Here is a 16,417-nt window from a genome sequence, read left to right as displayed (position 1 = left end):
CGCGCGGGTTTTTTTGCAGCCCGTTGAGTAAGTACTCTCTCCATTCACATTTCATGCAGCCACCCTCCTTCATCCTGAGGTACCTTATCCTTGTCTGATTAAGGCTGCGGTCGGGTGTCTTGCTCACAGGTACCTAGGAAGGTACGTACCTACCTTACATACCTAGGTTAGCTTAGGAACCTACCTTAGGTAGCTTGCTAGGGACTTCTTTGCCTTACCTTAGCAAACCCGAACTGTACCCCAAAGTCTTGGGTTCTGGTCTGGGCCTCTGCACTGTACTTTACTTTTTTTTTCTTTTATTTCTTCTTTTTTTTTCTTCTGCGCCTGCACTGCGCCCCAAGATTAGATTTATGACCCTCCTTTTTTTTTCTGCCATAACGGATTTCTGTCGTCCCAACTTTGACCACAAAATCACCTTCCCCACGCGACGCCTTGCAGAAATCGACAGAGTCCGACGAAGATATCTTGCATATCTTTTGTAAGAAGGCTGTGTTGGACGACCTGCCGTACGACATTTGAAAGCTCGGTATTTGATTAGAGACGGGCCCGATTGACGAGCAGTTGATGAAACGGTGAATGCGGAGTTGCCTGCCTTGCCTGCCCGCCCTCAAGCTGCTACTCCCTGTTTCTTTGGCTGCCAATTCATCTGCCCGCCTCCGGCACAGAATTGCACGTCATCATTCAACAACAACAACTACTGCTACTACAATAACAACACGGAACCGAGGAACAAAACTTGAGGATACCCCGGAAATTTCTAAGTATCGACAAGGCTCCAGGTCAAAACAAACAAACGTTCTCAATCAAGTGAATCTCACCAGTCTGCCGAAAAGCCGGCCTCTCCGCGGCTATCATGGTTCAATCACGACTGGCATCACTGGCGACGATACGACATTGAGTGAGGCGAACCGTCAGCAAGCACCCTTGCTTGCGCACTTTTCCCCGCTCCATCCTCCTCAGCTCCCCTCCAATCCGCTCCTCTAAATTTCACTATCACGATGGTTTCCCTTGTCATTACGTCTGCCACCGTGCCCTCGGCAGCAGACCTGGAAATGTGCTCTACCGAAGTCGTCGTCCGCCGCATTCCCGAACTATCAGAGGCAAGGTATTTCTCTCGAGTCTTTTCGGCTTCGGGTAGCTCTACGGAGGCCGGGATAGACAGGGCCTTGGCAGCAAAGGCTGCAGCTTTAGGAATTTCGACAGTACAATCGCAATCTCCCCGCCTCTCAGTACCACATGAGCCGTCAGAAAACCAACCCGCCGATCACGGTGTCGACATTTCCAGGCGTGCGACACGCGATTTGGACGACTCTTTAGGGATATCCGTTACCGATATCCCATCATCACCACGTCGTCTTTCAATAGTCGCAGGTTCGACTGTAAGCGCCACGCCAGTTTTACCAAATTCCAACCCGCAGGGTCCTCAGCTCTCAAAGAAAAGATCAAGGAATTTGAGCTTTTCGCAATACGAGAAATATCTCGCGCATGTAGACCCGAACCTCAAGCAGCCCAAATTTGTCAAGGAATCGCATGTGGTTCCGGACCCAGCGCCCAGTTTGTTTAGCATCAGCAGCAGGAAGAGTCTCATCAGTATCAAACGTACGTTGAAAACAAAGGTGCGATGGCGGAGATCAGCCGTGTCACCTTTGCCAATGTAAGTTTTGACCATAGCCTACCGCCTACCTTTGCCGAACTTTCTATGATATGGCTCCCCGTATGTGAACAAATTATCGCTGACTAAACACTACAAAGCTCCTGTATATGTTGTCGGGATGATTTCAAAAAGATTCAGTCACTCCAGACATTGCCATGCGGTCATACCTACTGCAGTTCTTGTCTCAAGATCATGGTTAATCAGTCTGTAACTGACGAATCAAAGATGCCGCCACGTTGCTGTACTCAGCCGATACCTGGACATGTCGTCAAGGCTGTACTTGACAATGAGGAGCAGCAGACGTTTCTCAAGGCTGTCTTGCAATTTTCGACACCATGGGAGGCGCGAATCTTTTGTCCGAATGCGGCTTGCGGCGAATTCATCAAGCCGCGGGCCAAGATCGATCCAAAACACCCATTCGACGTTACCTGCAAGCATTGCCGGTCCCGAGTTTGCGTCATGTGCAAACGAGACGCCCATCCATTGGGACAAGACTGTCCAGCCGACTTTGAGCTCGATGAAGTGTTGAAGATGGGCGAGAAGTCTGGATGGAGGCGCTGTTATAAGTGCCGTACACTGGTCGAACTTTCGCAAGGCTGTACTCACATGACTTGCCGGTGCAAAGCCCAATTTTGCTATATCTGCGGAGCTGTATGGGACAGCGCTGTCGGTTGTCCCAACTACTGCAATGGCGAGGAAGAGCTGGAACGTAGACGGTTAGAGGAGGAGGCTCGAATGGAGGAACTCGAAGCTGAGAAGGAGGCACAGGAGCAAGCAGCCCTTGCCGCCGAGGCCGATCGCCTGGTGGCACTGGAACGAACAGCCGCAAGCACCGAGTTCGCACAGCTGGCCGAGACCCTGGCGGCAGAGAAGGAACGGATCGTTAAGTACGAGAACGAGGCGAAATCGTCACTATGGTCGAGGCACAGTGAAGAGCGTGTCGCCATGATGGAACGATTCTCAGACCAGGTAGAGAAGATGAGGGAGCGGCACGCTAAGACCACGCAGCACCTCGAGGACCGTCAGATCGCAGCCGAAATGGACTTGCGCGCCACACTGGAACAACGTGCTCGAAGCGTCAAGATAAGGCTGAGGCACATGGAGGCATATTGTGACGGACTGGGCAGGAGCGTCAATCCCAATACTAATCCCTCAACGACCAATAATGAAAGCGTGGGCAACAGACCCACCTCGCCAAATAACTCAAGCATGCCGACGCGAGTTGTAACAGAGCGGGATTTACGTGAGCTTGGGCAGCAGTATAATATGCGTGACGACCTCGAGCGCCTTCACCAGGCACGAATAAACGTTCTGCGCGACCGCCAGGCGAAGAACATGGAGGACCTGCAAGATCGCCAAAGGAAGGAGATGGAAAACCTACTGAATCAACGGGATGAAGAAATAGAGGACCTTGAAGCCGCGTTCGCAGCCGAGGACGATGCGCTTCTCTGCGTGTTCGTTGAAAGGAGGCAACGGGCTCGCGCAAGGTGGGCCCTTCGCGTAGAGATCCTCCAGAAGACCATGGAGAACAATACCGGCTTGCGGCACGGCCCGATACCTCTGCCCGAGTGGCCGTCGACGTCCAACAGCAGCCCGTTATCCCCTATGGCTACCTCGCTGGGACTCCAGAACGAAGGCTCGCAACTTGATTCTGGCGATGAGTACTGCTCATCAACAGATACGGGAAGTCGGGAAGCGTAATACGATTGAGTGAGACCTTGAAACCCTTTCGGTCTCCTCAACCTCGGCTATGCATCATCCCGACCTAATACCTAAGAGAAACAGGCAATATTGGCACGCCATGATGAAGCCGGACACGCAGACTGGGAACCCCAGTGTGTAATTTCACAATCACGCCCACTAACCATACCGCTGGATTTGCTCGATCTGACTGAGATGATGAGAAGTTCAGTCTTTATTCGGGAAACGAACGGGGTTGATCATTTCAGGAACTATCCCTCCCTTTACACGTTTGACTCTGATCAGACCATGATATCCACCTTTCTTTTGTTATCGAATGAGAGCATTTGTCAAATGACGCCATTGCAAGATAGCGCTTGTCATTTTTGTTCATTTTCATCAGTTACTATTTGAGCTTTTTGAGTCTTTACTGTTATCTTGATCACCTTTTTTTTTTTTTTTTTTAGTTAAGATACCATAATCGCGATAGCTATCGATGGGGAAAGACCCTCGGACTGATGCCTAAATTACAAACATGTTTTTCAGACTGTGCCCTCGCATGCTATAGTTCGATGATGCTACTAAGTCATTTGGTGGTTCATTCGAAGTTCTTACACTGGGAAGCTAGAATTTTCCCAACCTATTTACTTCGTACATACTTGGGTACTTTCATACCTATCTACCTACCTACTCACCTGCCTACTCACCTGCCTACTCACCTGCCTACTCACCTGCCTACTCACCTGCCTACTCACCTGCCTACTTGCTTACCTTTGCATGCCCACCTCACTGTATGTCAAATAACCAATCGTGCTGGGCTTTATAACATGACCCTCGAAATAAAGGAAGGCATTTTAGCTCACTGATAATGAATTAAGATTTCTGATAACCTTGAACAGTAAAGACTGATGGACTGATAGCAAATTCAGCCTAATTGCGTTGGGGTCGCCACCATTTCCAAGGATCGCACTCTGGGGTTGGTTACCTTGGTAGGAAAATCAGAATCCAAATCAATTCCAGTCCTGTTGTGGTCAGTCCGAAGAAAATAAAGAATTAGACAAGATACCTACGTAGTAAGTTTGTTTTTGGATGTTGATGTCATAGGCCCGAAGTAGATGAACACTGTTTGACACGCGCGCAATATACGAGACGAGATGCTTTAACAACTCGAGTACAGAAAAGTATATTTACCCATGGAATGATCTGTTGTTTCGCAAAAAACATAGTTTGTAATCTTGGGACAATATGGGCACACGTGGAAGCTATTTTGAGGATTGGAGGGGAAGAGGAATACGAATCCGTGGCAGGACAAAAAAGGACTGAAAAAAAAAGCGTGATCTTAATGAAACTTCTGAATAACATCAAGCTCGGCAGGTCTTGGTGGATATATAAACCGAACACCGACTTGCAGAAGATGCTGTGCCCTTTTCGACTATCTCCTATCAATTGGATGGGTAAATGCAAGCATGCGCCTTCAGATCTTGTGCGCTCGTTCATTTTTATTTTGTTTAATTAGCCCAAGGGATGTAAATCTTGGACGGGAAGCAGACCGGAGCTGGAGACGACTGTTCTGAAACGGCCTTCATCCCATCATATGTACATTGCTTTGTTTGGTGGTGTTTTATTTTCTGTCAGGGCAAGACAGAGATTGCTGCAGAAAAGAATGGCAAAATGTATGCAGAGACGTGCAACACTTTTGTGGTACTTGGAAGATTTACAATCTGTCAAGTGACTGTTGCTGCATATGATTCAAGAAAAAAATAAATGGAGATTAGGCCGCATCTATTTATTATGTTAAGCTCATATAAACGTCTAAAACAACTATCAGTTCATGTCTGTTTTTTTTTTTCTTTTTTTTTTTTTTTGTTTTTTTTCCGAGCTTTTACCCTGTCACACCATCCCATCTGAAAAAAAAAAAAAACAGGAACTGGATCGACAAGACCCGGTTTGGTGGTTTATCGCCCGCGACAACTTTGAGAAGGGGATAACAAGGAGATGCGATTGGTTCTTACAGTTTTGAGCGGCAGCACAGCCTAGAGTAAAAGGGGAAACACAACACTTGCATCTTGAAACGACGGATATGGAGAGGAAGAAGCAGCCAACTCGAGGGTGGTTTTGGGTTGTTGGGGAGACTATCGCGGTGAAAAGCAATGGAAAGGAGTTTGGAAAGGATAAGATAGATGATATCCAAGTCTGGACTAGATAAATGTATATTTACTGTAGAGGTGGAGTCGATTGAACGTTAAGGGACAGAAAAAAGTCAAAGCCTTCCATTTTCAGACTCAGGGATTGTTAGGGGTCGGGGTTCAGTATGCGAAATAATAACTCTAGATTCTCTTTATTACCCCTTGCCAAGAAAATAAAATACCATCATTACTGTATTCGTACATAACTCATGAGCTCTACGGTCCTGCACCCAACAAGTCAACACAGAGAGAGAGAGTTTTCATGGGGAGCCTTCATTAAAAAAAAAAAAAAAAAAAAAAAAAAAGCCCACACATTATGCTTTGTTCTTAGCCTCGCGTATGGACGGAGCTTTCCGGGAAATGACTACTTCGTATGTCTGGGTATGCATGTCAGTTTTTAGTTCTGTTATTTGCATTATTTCCTACTGTTGCAAAGTATGCACCTACCTTACGTAGTAAACAACCTGCTCAATGGTAGCCGGCGATGCTATCTATCTACGTGGTAGTGCACTGTAGAGTACGAAGTAAAAACACGAAAACACGCCGATCCCACACCGTGAGTGCAAACAAGCCTTGCGTAGATTACCCACCCCGCAGTCCATCCCCACTGCAAGGGCTGGCTAGACCAACTACATACATACAGTAAGGGTAGGTAATTAAACCAAAATGAAAAAACAAAACATATATGCAGAAGAGAATTGGGTAAATTTTTCCGTCAGTGTTTCGGATGACGCGATTCATGGAAGCAAGTACCTCGGCGATTCGTCCCTCTCTCTCTCTCTCAAAACAAAGTTTTGAATCTTTTCTCACTGCGTATTCTTTATTCTTTATTTTATCTTTATTCTCCGCTCCTGCATTGCTCGCCGTATCATGCCTACTCTGGTTTTTTTTTTTCTCGTACTAAGCTTATCCAGGTTAACTGTTATGCGTGCTGCTAGTCTCATGTTTGACATTGATTGACAAGATACGTACTTACCTTGCTACCTTACATTACCTGTGCACCAATTTTTTTTTTTTTTTTTTACCTTTTTTTTTGGTACTGTACAGAGAGTCAAAACAGTAAGGTCTACCGAGCCAAGGTAGTAATATTTTAGGCTAAAAAAAAAGACCGCTTACAGTACTTGAGTGACATTATCCTCTTCGGAGACAGCATACCCCGAGCAATCCTCAAACCCTACATGTGGCAAACGAGCAGATAATCACTGCACTGCCACTAACTGTAATGTAAGTTCGATAGAGGGCAGTCAATGTCGACCTTTTGAGCCGAGTACGACGTTCTGCCTGCGCGGACAAAGTAGTTTTACCCAATACCTGGCTGGTCAACTGAAGCATCTCGCAAGATACCTCTCAATGGCAGCAAAAAACCGCCGATCGAATCGTAAACACAAAAAAAAAAAAAATGCGTAATATTCGTCCAGTCTTGCATTTGCACAGAATCAAGGCAAGCCCTCTTTACATGACTTCAGCTGTACTTGGCAACGTCCCACCATGTTCAATCGTTGGTCTCGGCAGTTGGACATCGCCCACTTGGCAACGTTCCACCATTTCTTTTTCTTTTCTTCTTTTTACTTTTTTGGCAAGGTAGATCTTTACTGCGGTACCATCGTATTTCAACCAGTTCACATTGTCCATGACTTATTTACTTTTGCCAGGGACAAGCTGACCAAGGTTGGATGAACAAGCGCCACAGAAAAGCCACAGCGTCACGCCACCAAAGTGTACCAACAGGCTTGCGCAGAGCAAAGACAAGGTGTCGATCTCCTTATCCATACACTACGTGACTTGGCAGCATCAGGAGAAAGCAGCCTTTTTAGTTGACGTTTAGCACCGTCAGACTCCAGGTCAACACGGCTTGACGGCTCTACCCCAAACCGCTTGGACCCTAAGCTTTCCAAAAAAAAAAAAATAATAATAAAAAATAAGAGTACCCAAAAAAAGGTGCTGTACCGTAAAAAGAAGTAGGCCAAGATGCTGCGGAAAACCGGTGTTTCTTTTAGCCAGAAAATTCTAATCTAGGTTAGATCTTTGCCCTGTCCCCGTAAAAAAAAAAAAAAAAAAAAAAAAAAAAAAAAAAAGACAACTCAATCCGGGGTTGCCGCTGAAAATAGCAATGCTCCCGATGACAGGGATCGGCAAAGTCATAATTGGAATACTCTCCGGGGGTCATGGCTGTCCTTTCTAAGAGCTCAGTCGTGACATCGCATTGTCAAGAAGAAGAGACAAAAACTAAACACAAAGTCAATTTAATCAGTCAGTGGTCAAGATATGCTTGCTTGGCTGAAGAATTGAGCTCACGTTTGTTAGTTTATCCATGTTTCATGCTACCCCGGATCTGTGGTCGTCGGCCAGGATGAGGGTTTGATCTGGGATCTACTCCTTGCCATGTGTCTCCTATAGCACTCTATCTTATCTTGCTATGCTCGTGTGAGACTACCGGGGCTCTCATGGGCGTGTCAGTCCCACACAAGGAAAAAAAAAGAGGACAAGTCAAAGTTCCTTTGCACCACTGGATGTTAGACAAAAAAGAGGCCAAGCCAGACGGAGGAACCTCTCTCGGGCTTGATTGGATGTGGCCACCCAAACACACCCGGTCCCCCATCACACAATATCTCTCACATTCGGCTGATGTTTGTTTTGGCTTTTGTTGGCTTTGAGGGGAGGTCATGTCGAGCTTGGCTGGAGATGGATGTCCAGTGTTCGTGTGGGTGTGTGCACTTCCCGCGCTCGCACAAAGTCTCAGACTGGTCAGGGAATGCAAGTAACTTGATAACATCAGACGAAAAAAAGAAAGAAAGAAAGAAACGAAAAACAAAGAAGCTGCCAGCAAACAAGGAAGGACGAATAAGGAAATAGTATCAAGAGGAGAAGGAGAAAGATTAACTCGCTTTCGGCAACGAATCGCCTCCGTATGACTGGGGAACAAGTCCCCGTCCCTACTTTTTTTTTCTCTTTGTGTAATGCAATGCACTGTGGCTCCCGAGGGACTGGGCTCTTAGGGTCTAGTGTCGTGTGCTAGCTGTCCGTCAAAGCAAACCTTGTTCTGATGAAACCTCTTACCGGAGGCTTACCACATTTTTTTGTTCTGTTCTCTTTCCTGGTTTGGATTGCTGACGTAGATATAGACTTGCAGTGTCCCCCCATTTTCAGAATCTTGTGTTGTATCGATCTTGTATTGGCTCTCTCACTTCACACCACTACTATTCATGCATCACATCTTGGCTGCCAGCCCAGTCAGAGACCGTTAGCTCGACGAGAAAGGCCTAGCACAGGCCCCCCCAATAACAAGATTAATACCAGAGTCGCCAAGGAAGCCTAGTGTGCTTTGTTAGTCGCCTAGCACCATCACGTCGACCAACAACAACACGAGCAGCGGTCCCTTTAATAAAAGAGAGGCGGCAGGGCTCGACACTAGAAAGCCACATACCCCACCACATCACGGCTTTGACAGCCGCTGAGAAGGGAAAAGAAAACTGCTCAGCATGCCGCTCTTTCCAGAAAAGTCGACCGAGGTTGGAAGGTCGAACAAGAACATAAGTCGGCCCTATAGGATGTCGTCGATGCCGACCGACTCGACGGAGAACCTGACAGAGATTAGGTTGAGGAACGAACCAAAAGAGGATAATGTCGTCGGTACATCACAGCTCTTCGCCACCAACGGGCAGATCAGATATATCCCGATGCCGACGCCAGACCCCAAGGACCCCCTGAACCTGCCCGAGTGGAGGAAGTGGACGGCCATCGCGGCCCTGTGCTTCTTTGGAGCGCTGGCGTTATCCGCAGAGTTCATCATTGGAGCCCTGGTGCCCGTGTTTGTGCTCGAGTATGCCGGCATCAACCCTATGATCCTGGGCCAGATCGACATTGGCTCCATCCTGCCTCCAGGTGAGGTCAACCTCAACCCGGTGAAGTTGCTTGCAGGTCTCGGCGGCCCGCCCATCGACCAGGTGTCGTTGCTCTCATCCATCCCACTCCTCGTCAACGGTATCGCCTCGTACATCATGGTGCCCATGTCCATCGCAGTCGGCCGGCGTCCCATGCTGCTCCTGTCGGCCGTCTGTGCCTTCAGCGGCGGCTTCTGGGCTGGTGCTTCGACCGGTCTGTACAGCCATCTTGCCGCCCGCTGCATTCAGGGTCTGGGTGCCGGTGCCGTTGAGGCTCTGATCCCGCTCATCGTCCAGGACATGATGTTCATCCACCAGCGCAACAAGGCCATCTCGCTCATCGGTGCATCCCAGGGTCTCATCGTCGTCAGCCTGGGTATCGGCTCGCCCATGATCGTCGCCCACCAGGGCTGGCGCTTCCTGTACTGGATCACATCGTCCGTGGGAGTCTTTGCCTTCATCCTGCTGGTACTCTTCGTTCCCGAGACCCGCTGGATCCGCAGCGTCGAGGAGCTGGCCGGTAAGGAGGTCTACGAGTTGCGTCCCGGCGAGACCCGTCCACGTCTCGACCCGGCAGTCTACGGTCCGCGCACCAACAAGTCCGACTTTGGCATCCTCAACGTCAGCTACGAGTGGCGCCTGGCATCGGCCTCCATCTGGGACACGGCCCGCTCGACCCTCTTCCCCAACGTCTTCTGGGTCATCATCGTCAACTCCATCTTCATCTCCATGCAGGGAGCCGCAGGCCAGGTCGGGTCCAGTTTGCTCATCGCCGCGCGCTGGAAGTTCGAGACGCTAGGCTTCGCCGTCATCCCCATCGTCATCGCAAGTCCCTTCGTGTGGTTCTTTGGCGGCTACGTGGCCGATCGCATCAGCAACCTGCACGCTCGCCGTAACGGTGGTCGTCGTGAGCCCGAGGCCCATCTCATCTCGCTCATCTTCCCCTTGATCTGTGGTATCATTGGTCCAATTGTGTTTGGATACGCCGGTCAAAACATCAACAAGCTCCCGGGTATAATCGTCCTGGTCGGTATTTTCTTTATCGGCTTCAGCTTCTTGACTGCCAACGCCCTGTTTGCCGTGTATCTTGTCGAGAGTTACCCAAACTATGCTGGGTAAGTTTTTTTTTTCTTCTTTCCATTCTCTCATTTGATATCTAAATGAAACATACAACTAACAAATTCCAAAATAAATCAGACCCGTCCTCATCAACGTTGCCTCCTTCCGTCTCATTATCGGTTTCATCATGTCCTTCAAGGCAGTTGATTGGGTACAAGACCTGGGCTTCTTCAAGAGCTTTTCAATCTACTCCATCGCGCTTGCAGTTTCATGTTTGGGTCTGCCGTTTGTCTACTATTACGGCAAGCGCATCCGCATGTGGACAGCCGGTCGTCTGGAACCTCCCTTGCCTACTGGTAAGAAGTTTGACGAGGAGGGACCCGGTATTGCCTTGTAGAAAAACTCCCATCCAAACCAGAAAGGAGTAGATCCCCCTCATCCACACACAAAAAGAAAGGCGTGGATTTAAACTGTGGTTTTCTCCAGCAGACAGAAAACAACAAAAAACCTTTCTCTCTCTCACGCCCGGTAGCGTGCACATGGGGAGACCACAGGAAATAAAGGGGAGAAGCAATTTGTGAAGGATTTAACGTTGACTCAGTAAACTGGTCACGTCATAATACGGCTCTAGTGCTTCTATCACAAGAATAACGAGCCATCAAGGTTTTTAGCTATACGATTGGAAAAGTGGACAAAAGAAAAAAAGAAAAAAAAAAGAACATGAAGAGCAAAGGGGGATTTCTTTTCTGTACAGTATATATTTTGTAACTTCTGGGCCCGAAGGCTCTTTTCCTTTTCCTTTCTTTGGACTATATTTTCTTGGCGATCCTGGAAACTGGCAATCGCTTTTATATCTCCCCATGGCCTTTGTGTCAGTCTGTTGGATTTTACTGTATATGTGGTTAGACGAAAGCCAGCGTCACGAGCTGAAGAATTCAATTTGGATATACATAGTCTGAGGAGAATACAACCAAATTTTCGCTTATTTGTTTAGCTACTTTCCTACCTTCCTACTTTCCTACCTTCCTACTTTCCTACCTTCCTACTTTCCTACTTTCCTACCTTCCTACTTTCCTACCTTCCTACTTTCCTACCTTCCTACTTACGTACTCCGTATCCACTTATTTGGCTACCTATCTTATTAAAGATTTACCTATCTAAGTAGGGGACTAGTATAGTAGCAATGTAAGCATCGGAAAATATGTTTCGGGTTAGGGGTTCCATTCATTCCATTATCCGCTTCGCAAACATGTCCGATCGGATCGGACCCAGTTTCCCCCTACAAGCTCGCAACTCAGTCGGATAAGGTCTGTAATTAATTAACTCACACGAACTACCCGATCATGTCGCTTAGCCATGGTCACTGCTTTCCGCCAATCGTGAAAAAAAAATGCACGCTGCGAACATGATTACGCATCTAGGCCGTGCCCTCACTTTGCTGCTAGCGGCGTCAACTGCAGCCGCTGCAACAACAACAACAACAACAGAAGCGCCAGGAACTGCCAAGACTCGGCCACCCCTAGCGCCACAGCATAATCAACAACCAACCTACCAACCCTTGCCGTCCTTGCGCGACCAGGCCGCCCTCGTGGACGCCTGGACTGCTGAGCGTCGTGCGCTGATCCCCGGACTGCTGGCCAAGCACGGCGTCGACGCCTGGCTGGTGTCGCAGCGCGAGTACGCCGAGGACACGGTGTTTTGGTCCCTCAAGCGCAAGGAGCAGTTCAGCGCGCGCCGGAGGACCCTGGAGCTGTTCCTGTCGTCGTCCACGGCGCATCACGAGGGCCGCGATGCAAGGACCTCGTACACCTGGATCGAAAACCGGCCAGAGGTGCTGTTTTCCCAGCTGCGCGAGGTATTGGACCGTCACCAACCAGCCAAGATCGCCATCAACGCGGCAGAGGAGGTTGCCTTCGCATCGGGTCTGCATGCGGGCGAGCTCGAGACGTTCAGGCGGCACCTGAACGGGACCGAGGGCGGCGGTAACGGCACGGCGTGGACGGAACGCTTCGTCACGGTGCCCATGCTGGCCGTCGAGTACATCGCTTCGACGGTCGAGAGCAGGACTGCATGGTACCGTCGTCTCATGGAGACGGCGTGGGCTGTCGTCAACGAGGGGTTCAGCGCCGAGGTCGTCAAGCCCGGCGTCACGACCACGACGGACATTGAGTGGTGGTTCCGCGAAAAGACGCAGGCGCTGGGCTACTCGACCTGGTTCCATCCCGACGTCAGCATCGTCCAAGAGGGGTTTGGCTTCTTATCCGACGACAACGATGGGATGCTTAAAGTCAACAAGGAAACTCCCATCAATTATGGAGACTTGCTACATGTGGACTTTGGCGTCTCTGCGCTCGGGTTGAACACGGACACGCAGCACCTGGGATACGTTCTCAGGCCCGGCGAGACGGAGCATGACATCCCCGCTAGCCTGCGGGAGGGCCTGAGGAAAGCCAACCGGATGCAGGACATTGTGAGACAGAGCATGAAGATTGGGAGCACCGGAAACGACATCCTAAGGACCTCTCGGCAGCAAATGAAGGAAGAAGGCATTTCTGGCAAGGTCTACTGTCATCCCATCGGGGACTGGGGCCACTCTGCCGGTACATTGATAGGCAAGTCACCTACCTACCTGTTTTGTTTGACCATATTTCCTAGCTGTCTTTGCCTGATTTCCCCCGAAAAGCCCTAACCCAACAGCCCACAAACAGGAATGACCAACTTGCAAGACGGCGTCCCGATACTCGGCGACCTGCCCCTCCTGAAAAATACATACTATAGCGTCGAGCTCCTGGCAGAACACTGGATCCCTGAGCGCAACGCCACACTCGTATTCCCGCTCGAGGAAGACGTTTACTGGAACGAGGGGACCCAGACCTGGGACTGGGTTTATGGGAGGCAGGAACGTTTCCATCTCATTGAAACCGCAGCATTTAGTGATTCGCTCCCGGGATTCGGCGAGCTATAGGGTCGATCTTGATGGACTGGATAGAGAGTCTGCTCCAGCGTGCCCGTGTAAACAAGAAGGTAGGCAAATAGATATCAAGTTAAATCCGAAAGCACGCAGACACGCACGCTAGTACTTTGTCATGATACCGAGATCAACCATCACGCCCCATGTTTAAATCAAAGGCGTTTCCGTCAAAGTCAAAAAAGAGGCAAAAAAGTAGCTTGACGAAAGGTCCATTACGGCCTCATATATGCCTGTGTATCGCGTTCATAAATCTATAAGCTCCCCCCAAGGCGAAAAAAAGGAACTCTCCAGTTTATAACTTTGTAATCTTAATTTTTTTTTTTCCTTCAGCAGGACACCTCAGCAAAAGTCTAGAATAATCATAACTTCAATCATCACAATGTACCCCTGACACCACCCTGGGCGCCTACTTCCCTCGCAGTGACAGTGACGCCAAGGTCGGCCATGACCTGTATCGTGACTTCGACCTGGCCACCCTTCTTGACGCCCCTGATAGCCGCCTCGGCAAGCACGTCACCCATCTTCCAGACCTTCTCGCGCTTCTCCTCCTCCTCCTCGGACTCCTCGTCGGAATCGTCCGAGTCCTCGTCGCTCTCCTTGGCGTCCTCAACCTGGACGCCATTGGCCTTGGCCTTCTGGGGCTTGGGCTCAGGCTGGGTGACCTTGATGTGGGTGCCACCCTCGACAACACGAATCAGGACATCTCCGCCATCCTTGGGGGCGGCGACCCTGACGGTGCGGCGAGCAGGCACTGCCGTCTCAGGTGCGACAACAGGTGTGAAGTTCTCGGCGTCACCCTCCAGCGTGACGATGCCGATGGCGTTGGTGATGTGCTTGACCGTGGTGACGGCAGGGTGCGTGCTCTGCTCAATGTCGTCGGCCTCGTACTCCTGGATAAGGCTAGCCTGCAGCGCAGCACCACGGGCCTGCAGCTCACTGGGGTTGATGGCAGTCGGGGTGGTGCTCGGGGCAAGGATTTTGGTAGACTCGGGGAAGATGTTGCCCAGGTTGGAAGCAATGCGCGGTGTGTGTGCACTTCCACCAGCAAGGATGACCTCGTCAACGTCGAGAACGTCAAGACCGGCCTTCTTGACGGCGCTCTCAACAAGACGGTTGATACCCTCAAAGACGGAGCGGGCAAGAGTCTCGTACCGCAGGCGGTTGATCGTGCAAGAGAAATCGAAGCCCTCAGCCAGCGACTCGACGCTGAACGAGGCGTTGGAACCCAAGCTGAGAGACTTCTTGGTGCTCTCCGACTCCAGACGCAGCTTGGCGAGCGACTTGGGGTTGGAGCGCGGGTCGACACCGGCGTGGCGCTTCATAAATTCCTTGGCGAAGTGGTCCATGAGTACCTTGTCGAGAGCGACACCGGCAAACTCGTAATCGTGGGCCGTTGCCAAGATGGTGTACATGCCACCGCGCGAGGCAAGAACGGCTACGTCGGACTTGGTGCCGCCCAGATCGGCGACCACAACGATCTTGTCCGAAACTCCTTGCTCACGGGCATCATAAGCCAGAACCGCAGCAGTGGGCTCCGAAATAAGCTGAAGGACCTCGATATCGGCAGCGTTGGCAGCAGCAATCAGGGCCTCACGCTGCTTGTCATTGAAGTTGGTCGGGACCGTGATAACGGCCGAAGTGACCTTCTTGCCAAGGTAATCGGAAGCAGACCCTGTCAGCCTTTTCAGGTAACGGGTGGCGACCTCTGAAACGGGGACCGTTGACTCCTCGTCGCCCTCCTTATCCTTCACGGTGAATGAAACAGCACCGCTCGCTTCTTGCGGGTGTGCTGATGCATGGCAGTGGGTAGGGTCGATAGACTTGTAGCTGCAGGGAATTAAGAGTATGGGTCAGCCATGTCGTCGAATATTCGGTAGAATGGAAACTGTTATAGAACATACTCTTGGCCGAGAAAGTCACGGAAGTAGGAGATGGTGTTCTTGGGGTTGCGGACGAGGAAAGCCTTGGCCTGAGCGCCATAGTACTCCTCGCCATCGACGTATGATAGTATCGTGGGGATCTGACGGTCTGGAACAGCAAGCTTGTTGGTTAGATCATTGAAATATTTGGTGTGTACTCTCTCAAGCTATTCAAGTGCAATATGGTCGGCCCTATATCAGTCGTACTTACCTCCATCCTCGTTCGCAATGACCTCGGCCTTGTCGTCGACGGTGTAGGCAATCGAACTGTTGGAGTTGCCAAAAGTGATGCCAATGACCACGCGGTCCTCAGGCGCAACAGCGCCCTTTGTGCCGTTTTCGCTCATTTGGAAAGCTCTGATTGGAGATGTGTTTATTTTTTATGAATTTGTGTATGGTATTTGAGAAGCGGAATGCGGACGCTATTGGGAAGCGATCTATTATCTACTTCGTTTTTCCGAGTATTTTGTTTGGCGGGGCTTTTTTTTGGTTTTCACATTCCTAGAGCCTCTCTGGCGGTTCAAAAATTTCGTGGAGCCTCCCTCCCTCCAAAAATTTCTAGCGCGGAGCAGGGTAGACCCTTGCTCTAAAGACACCCCACTTTCGACGCGCCGCTGCACAGAAAAAAAAAAAGAGAGCTAGCTTTGGCCGATCCAGTTCTTCATTGGATGACGCCCAACAGCAACTTTGTAACTGGCGCATTTGTTTGCGCAAAAAGCTACAGTACTTGCCCTCATGCACTAGCTACCCTTTCGAAGCTAGGAAACATATGATGGGAACAGCTGCATCATAAAAACCTTCCCATTGCGTGGCCAACCACAAAACGATGGCGGCGGCGACAGAAGGCCCATTCGTCCTCCCCGGCGAGGCAATTGACCCCTCCCTAATCCCAACCCACCCAAAACGGCCACTCCGCCTCGGTCCCGGCTTGCGACACATTCCGCCCGCCGAGATCGTGCCCACCGTCGCCGGCAAGCTAGTAATCAACCCCGCCAAACCATCGCTGTCGCTTGACTACAATGGAGGTCGCGTAAGAAGACCCTATCCCACATCATGCCCCCCCCCCC

General features: G+C 50.1%; 5 protein-coding genes across 5 annotated transcripts in view; 4 read left to right on the top strand and 1 right to left on the bottom strand.

The window, feature by feature from the left end:
- Positions 1-360: 360 nt before the first annotated feature.
- PgNI_10536 (uncharacterized protein) lies at positions 361-3,819 on the top strand. Its single transcript, XM_031130507.1, has 2 exons — positions 361-1,654; positions 1,753-3,819. Exons 1-2 carry the CDS (start codon positions 999-1,001, stop codon positions 3,353-3,355), a joined length of 2,259 nt encoding a protein of 752 aa, XP_030979498.1. The 5' UTR covers positions 361-998; the 3' UTR covers positions 3,356-3,819.
- Positions 3,820-8,999: 5,180 nt separating this feature from the next.
- PgNI_10535 (uncharacterized protein) lies at positions 9,000-10,857 on the top strand (the record flags this gene model as incomplete). Its single annotated transcript, XM_031130506.1, has 2 exons — positions 9,000-10,516; positions 10,599-10,857. The coding sequence occupies 2 exons, from the start codon at positions 9,000-9,002 to the stop codon at positions 10,855-10,857; spliced, it is 1,776 nt and encodes a 591-aa protein (XP_030979502.1).
- A 993-nt stretch (positions 10,858-11,850) lies between these two features.
- PgNI_10534 (uncharacterized protein) lies at positions 11,851-13,425 on the top strand (the record flags this gene model as incomplete). Its single annotated transcript, XM_031130505.1, has 2 exons — positions 11,851-13,060; positions 13,169-13,425. 2 exons carry the CDS (start codon positions 11,851-11,853, stop codon positions 13,423-13,425), a joined length of 1,467 nt encoding a protein of 488 aa, XP_030979501.1.
- A 199-nt stretch (positions 13,426-13,624) lies between these two features.
- On the bottom strand, positions 13,625-15,855 carry PgNI_10533 (uncharacterized protein). Its single transcript, XM_031130504.1, has 3 exons — positions 15,562-15,855; positions 15,333-15,459; positions 13,625-15,258 (listed from the first exon to the last, which is right to left on the bottom strand). The coding sequence occupies exons 1-3, from the start codon at positions 15,695-15,697 to the stop codon at positions 13,806-13,808; spliced, it is 1,716 nt and encodes a 571-aa protein (XP_030979495.1). The 5' UTR covers positions 15,698-15,855; the 3' UTR covers positions 13,625-13,805.
- A 253-nt stretch (positions 15,856-16,108) lies between these two features.
- PgNI_10532 (uncharacterized protein) overlaps positions 16,109-16,417 on the top strand; it is a 1,258-nt gene continuing 949 nt past the window's right edge. Inside the window, exon 1 of the mRNA XM_031130503.1 lies at positions 16,109-16,380. Coding sequence (XP_030979494.1) covers positions 16,177-16,380 — 204 coding nt within the window. The 5' untranslated portion in view covers positions 16,109-16,176. The remainder of the gene's footprint in view (positions 16,381-16,417) is intronic.

The sequence above is a fragment of the Pyricularia grisea genome, chromosome VII (assembly GCF_004355905.1).
Source record: "Pyricularia grisea strain NI907 chromosome VII, whole genome shotgun sequence".
Lineage (NCBI taxonomy): Eukaryota > Fungi > Ascomycota > Sordariomycetes > Magnaporthales > Pyriculariaceae > Pyricularia > Pyricularia grisea.
This window is presented reverse-complemented; position numbering and strand designations above follow the sequence as displayed.

Bases quoted from the DNA above. Each gene is read 5' to 3' on its own strand.
- PgNI_10536 (XM_031130507.1), top strand. From the start codon at position 999: ATGGTTTCCCTTGTCATTACGTCTGCCACCGTGCCCTCGGCAGCAGAC. The intron at 1,655-1,752 runs GTAAGTTTTGAC...AACACTACAAAG, and splicing joins GCCGTGTCACCTTTGCCAAT to CTCCTGTATATGTTGTCGGG.
- PgNI_10533 (XM_031130504.1), bottom strand. From the start codon at position 15,697: ATGAGCGAAAACGGCACAAAGGGCGCTGTTGCGCCTGAGGACCGCGTG. The intron at 15,460-15,561 runs GTAAGTACGACT...TTGCTGTTCCAG, and splicing joins CATTGCGAACGAGGATGGAG to ACCGTCAGATCCCCACGATA. The intron at 15,259-15,332 runs GTATGTTCTATA...AATTCCCTGCAG, and splicing joins CGTGACTTTCTCGGCCAAGA to CTACAAGTCTATCGACCCTA.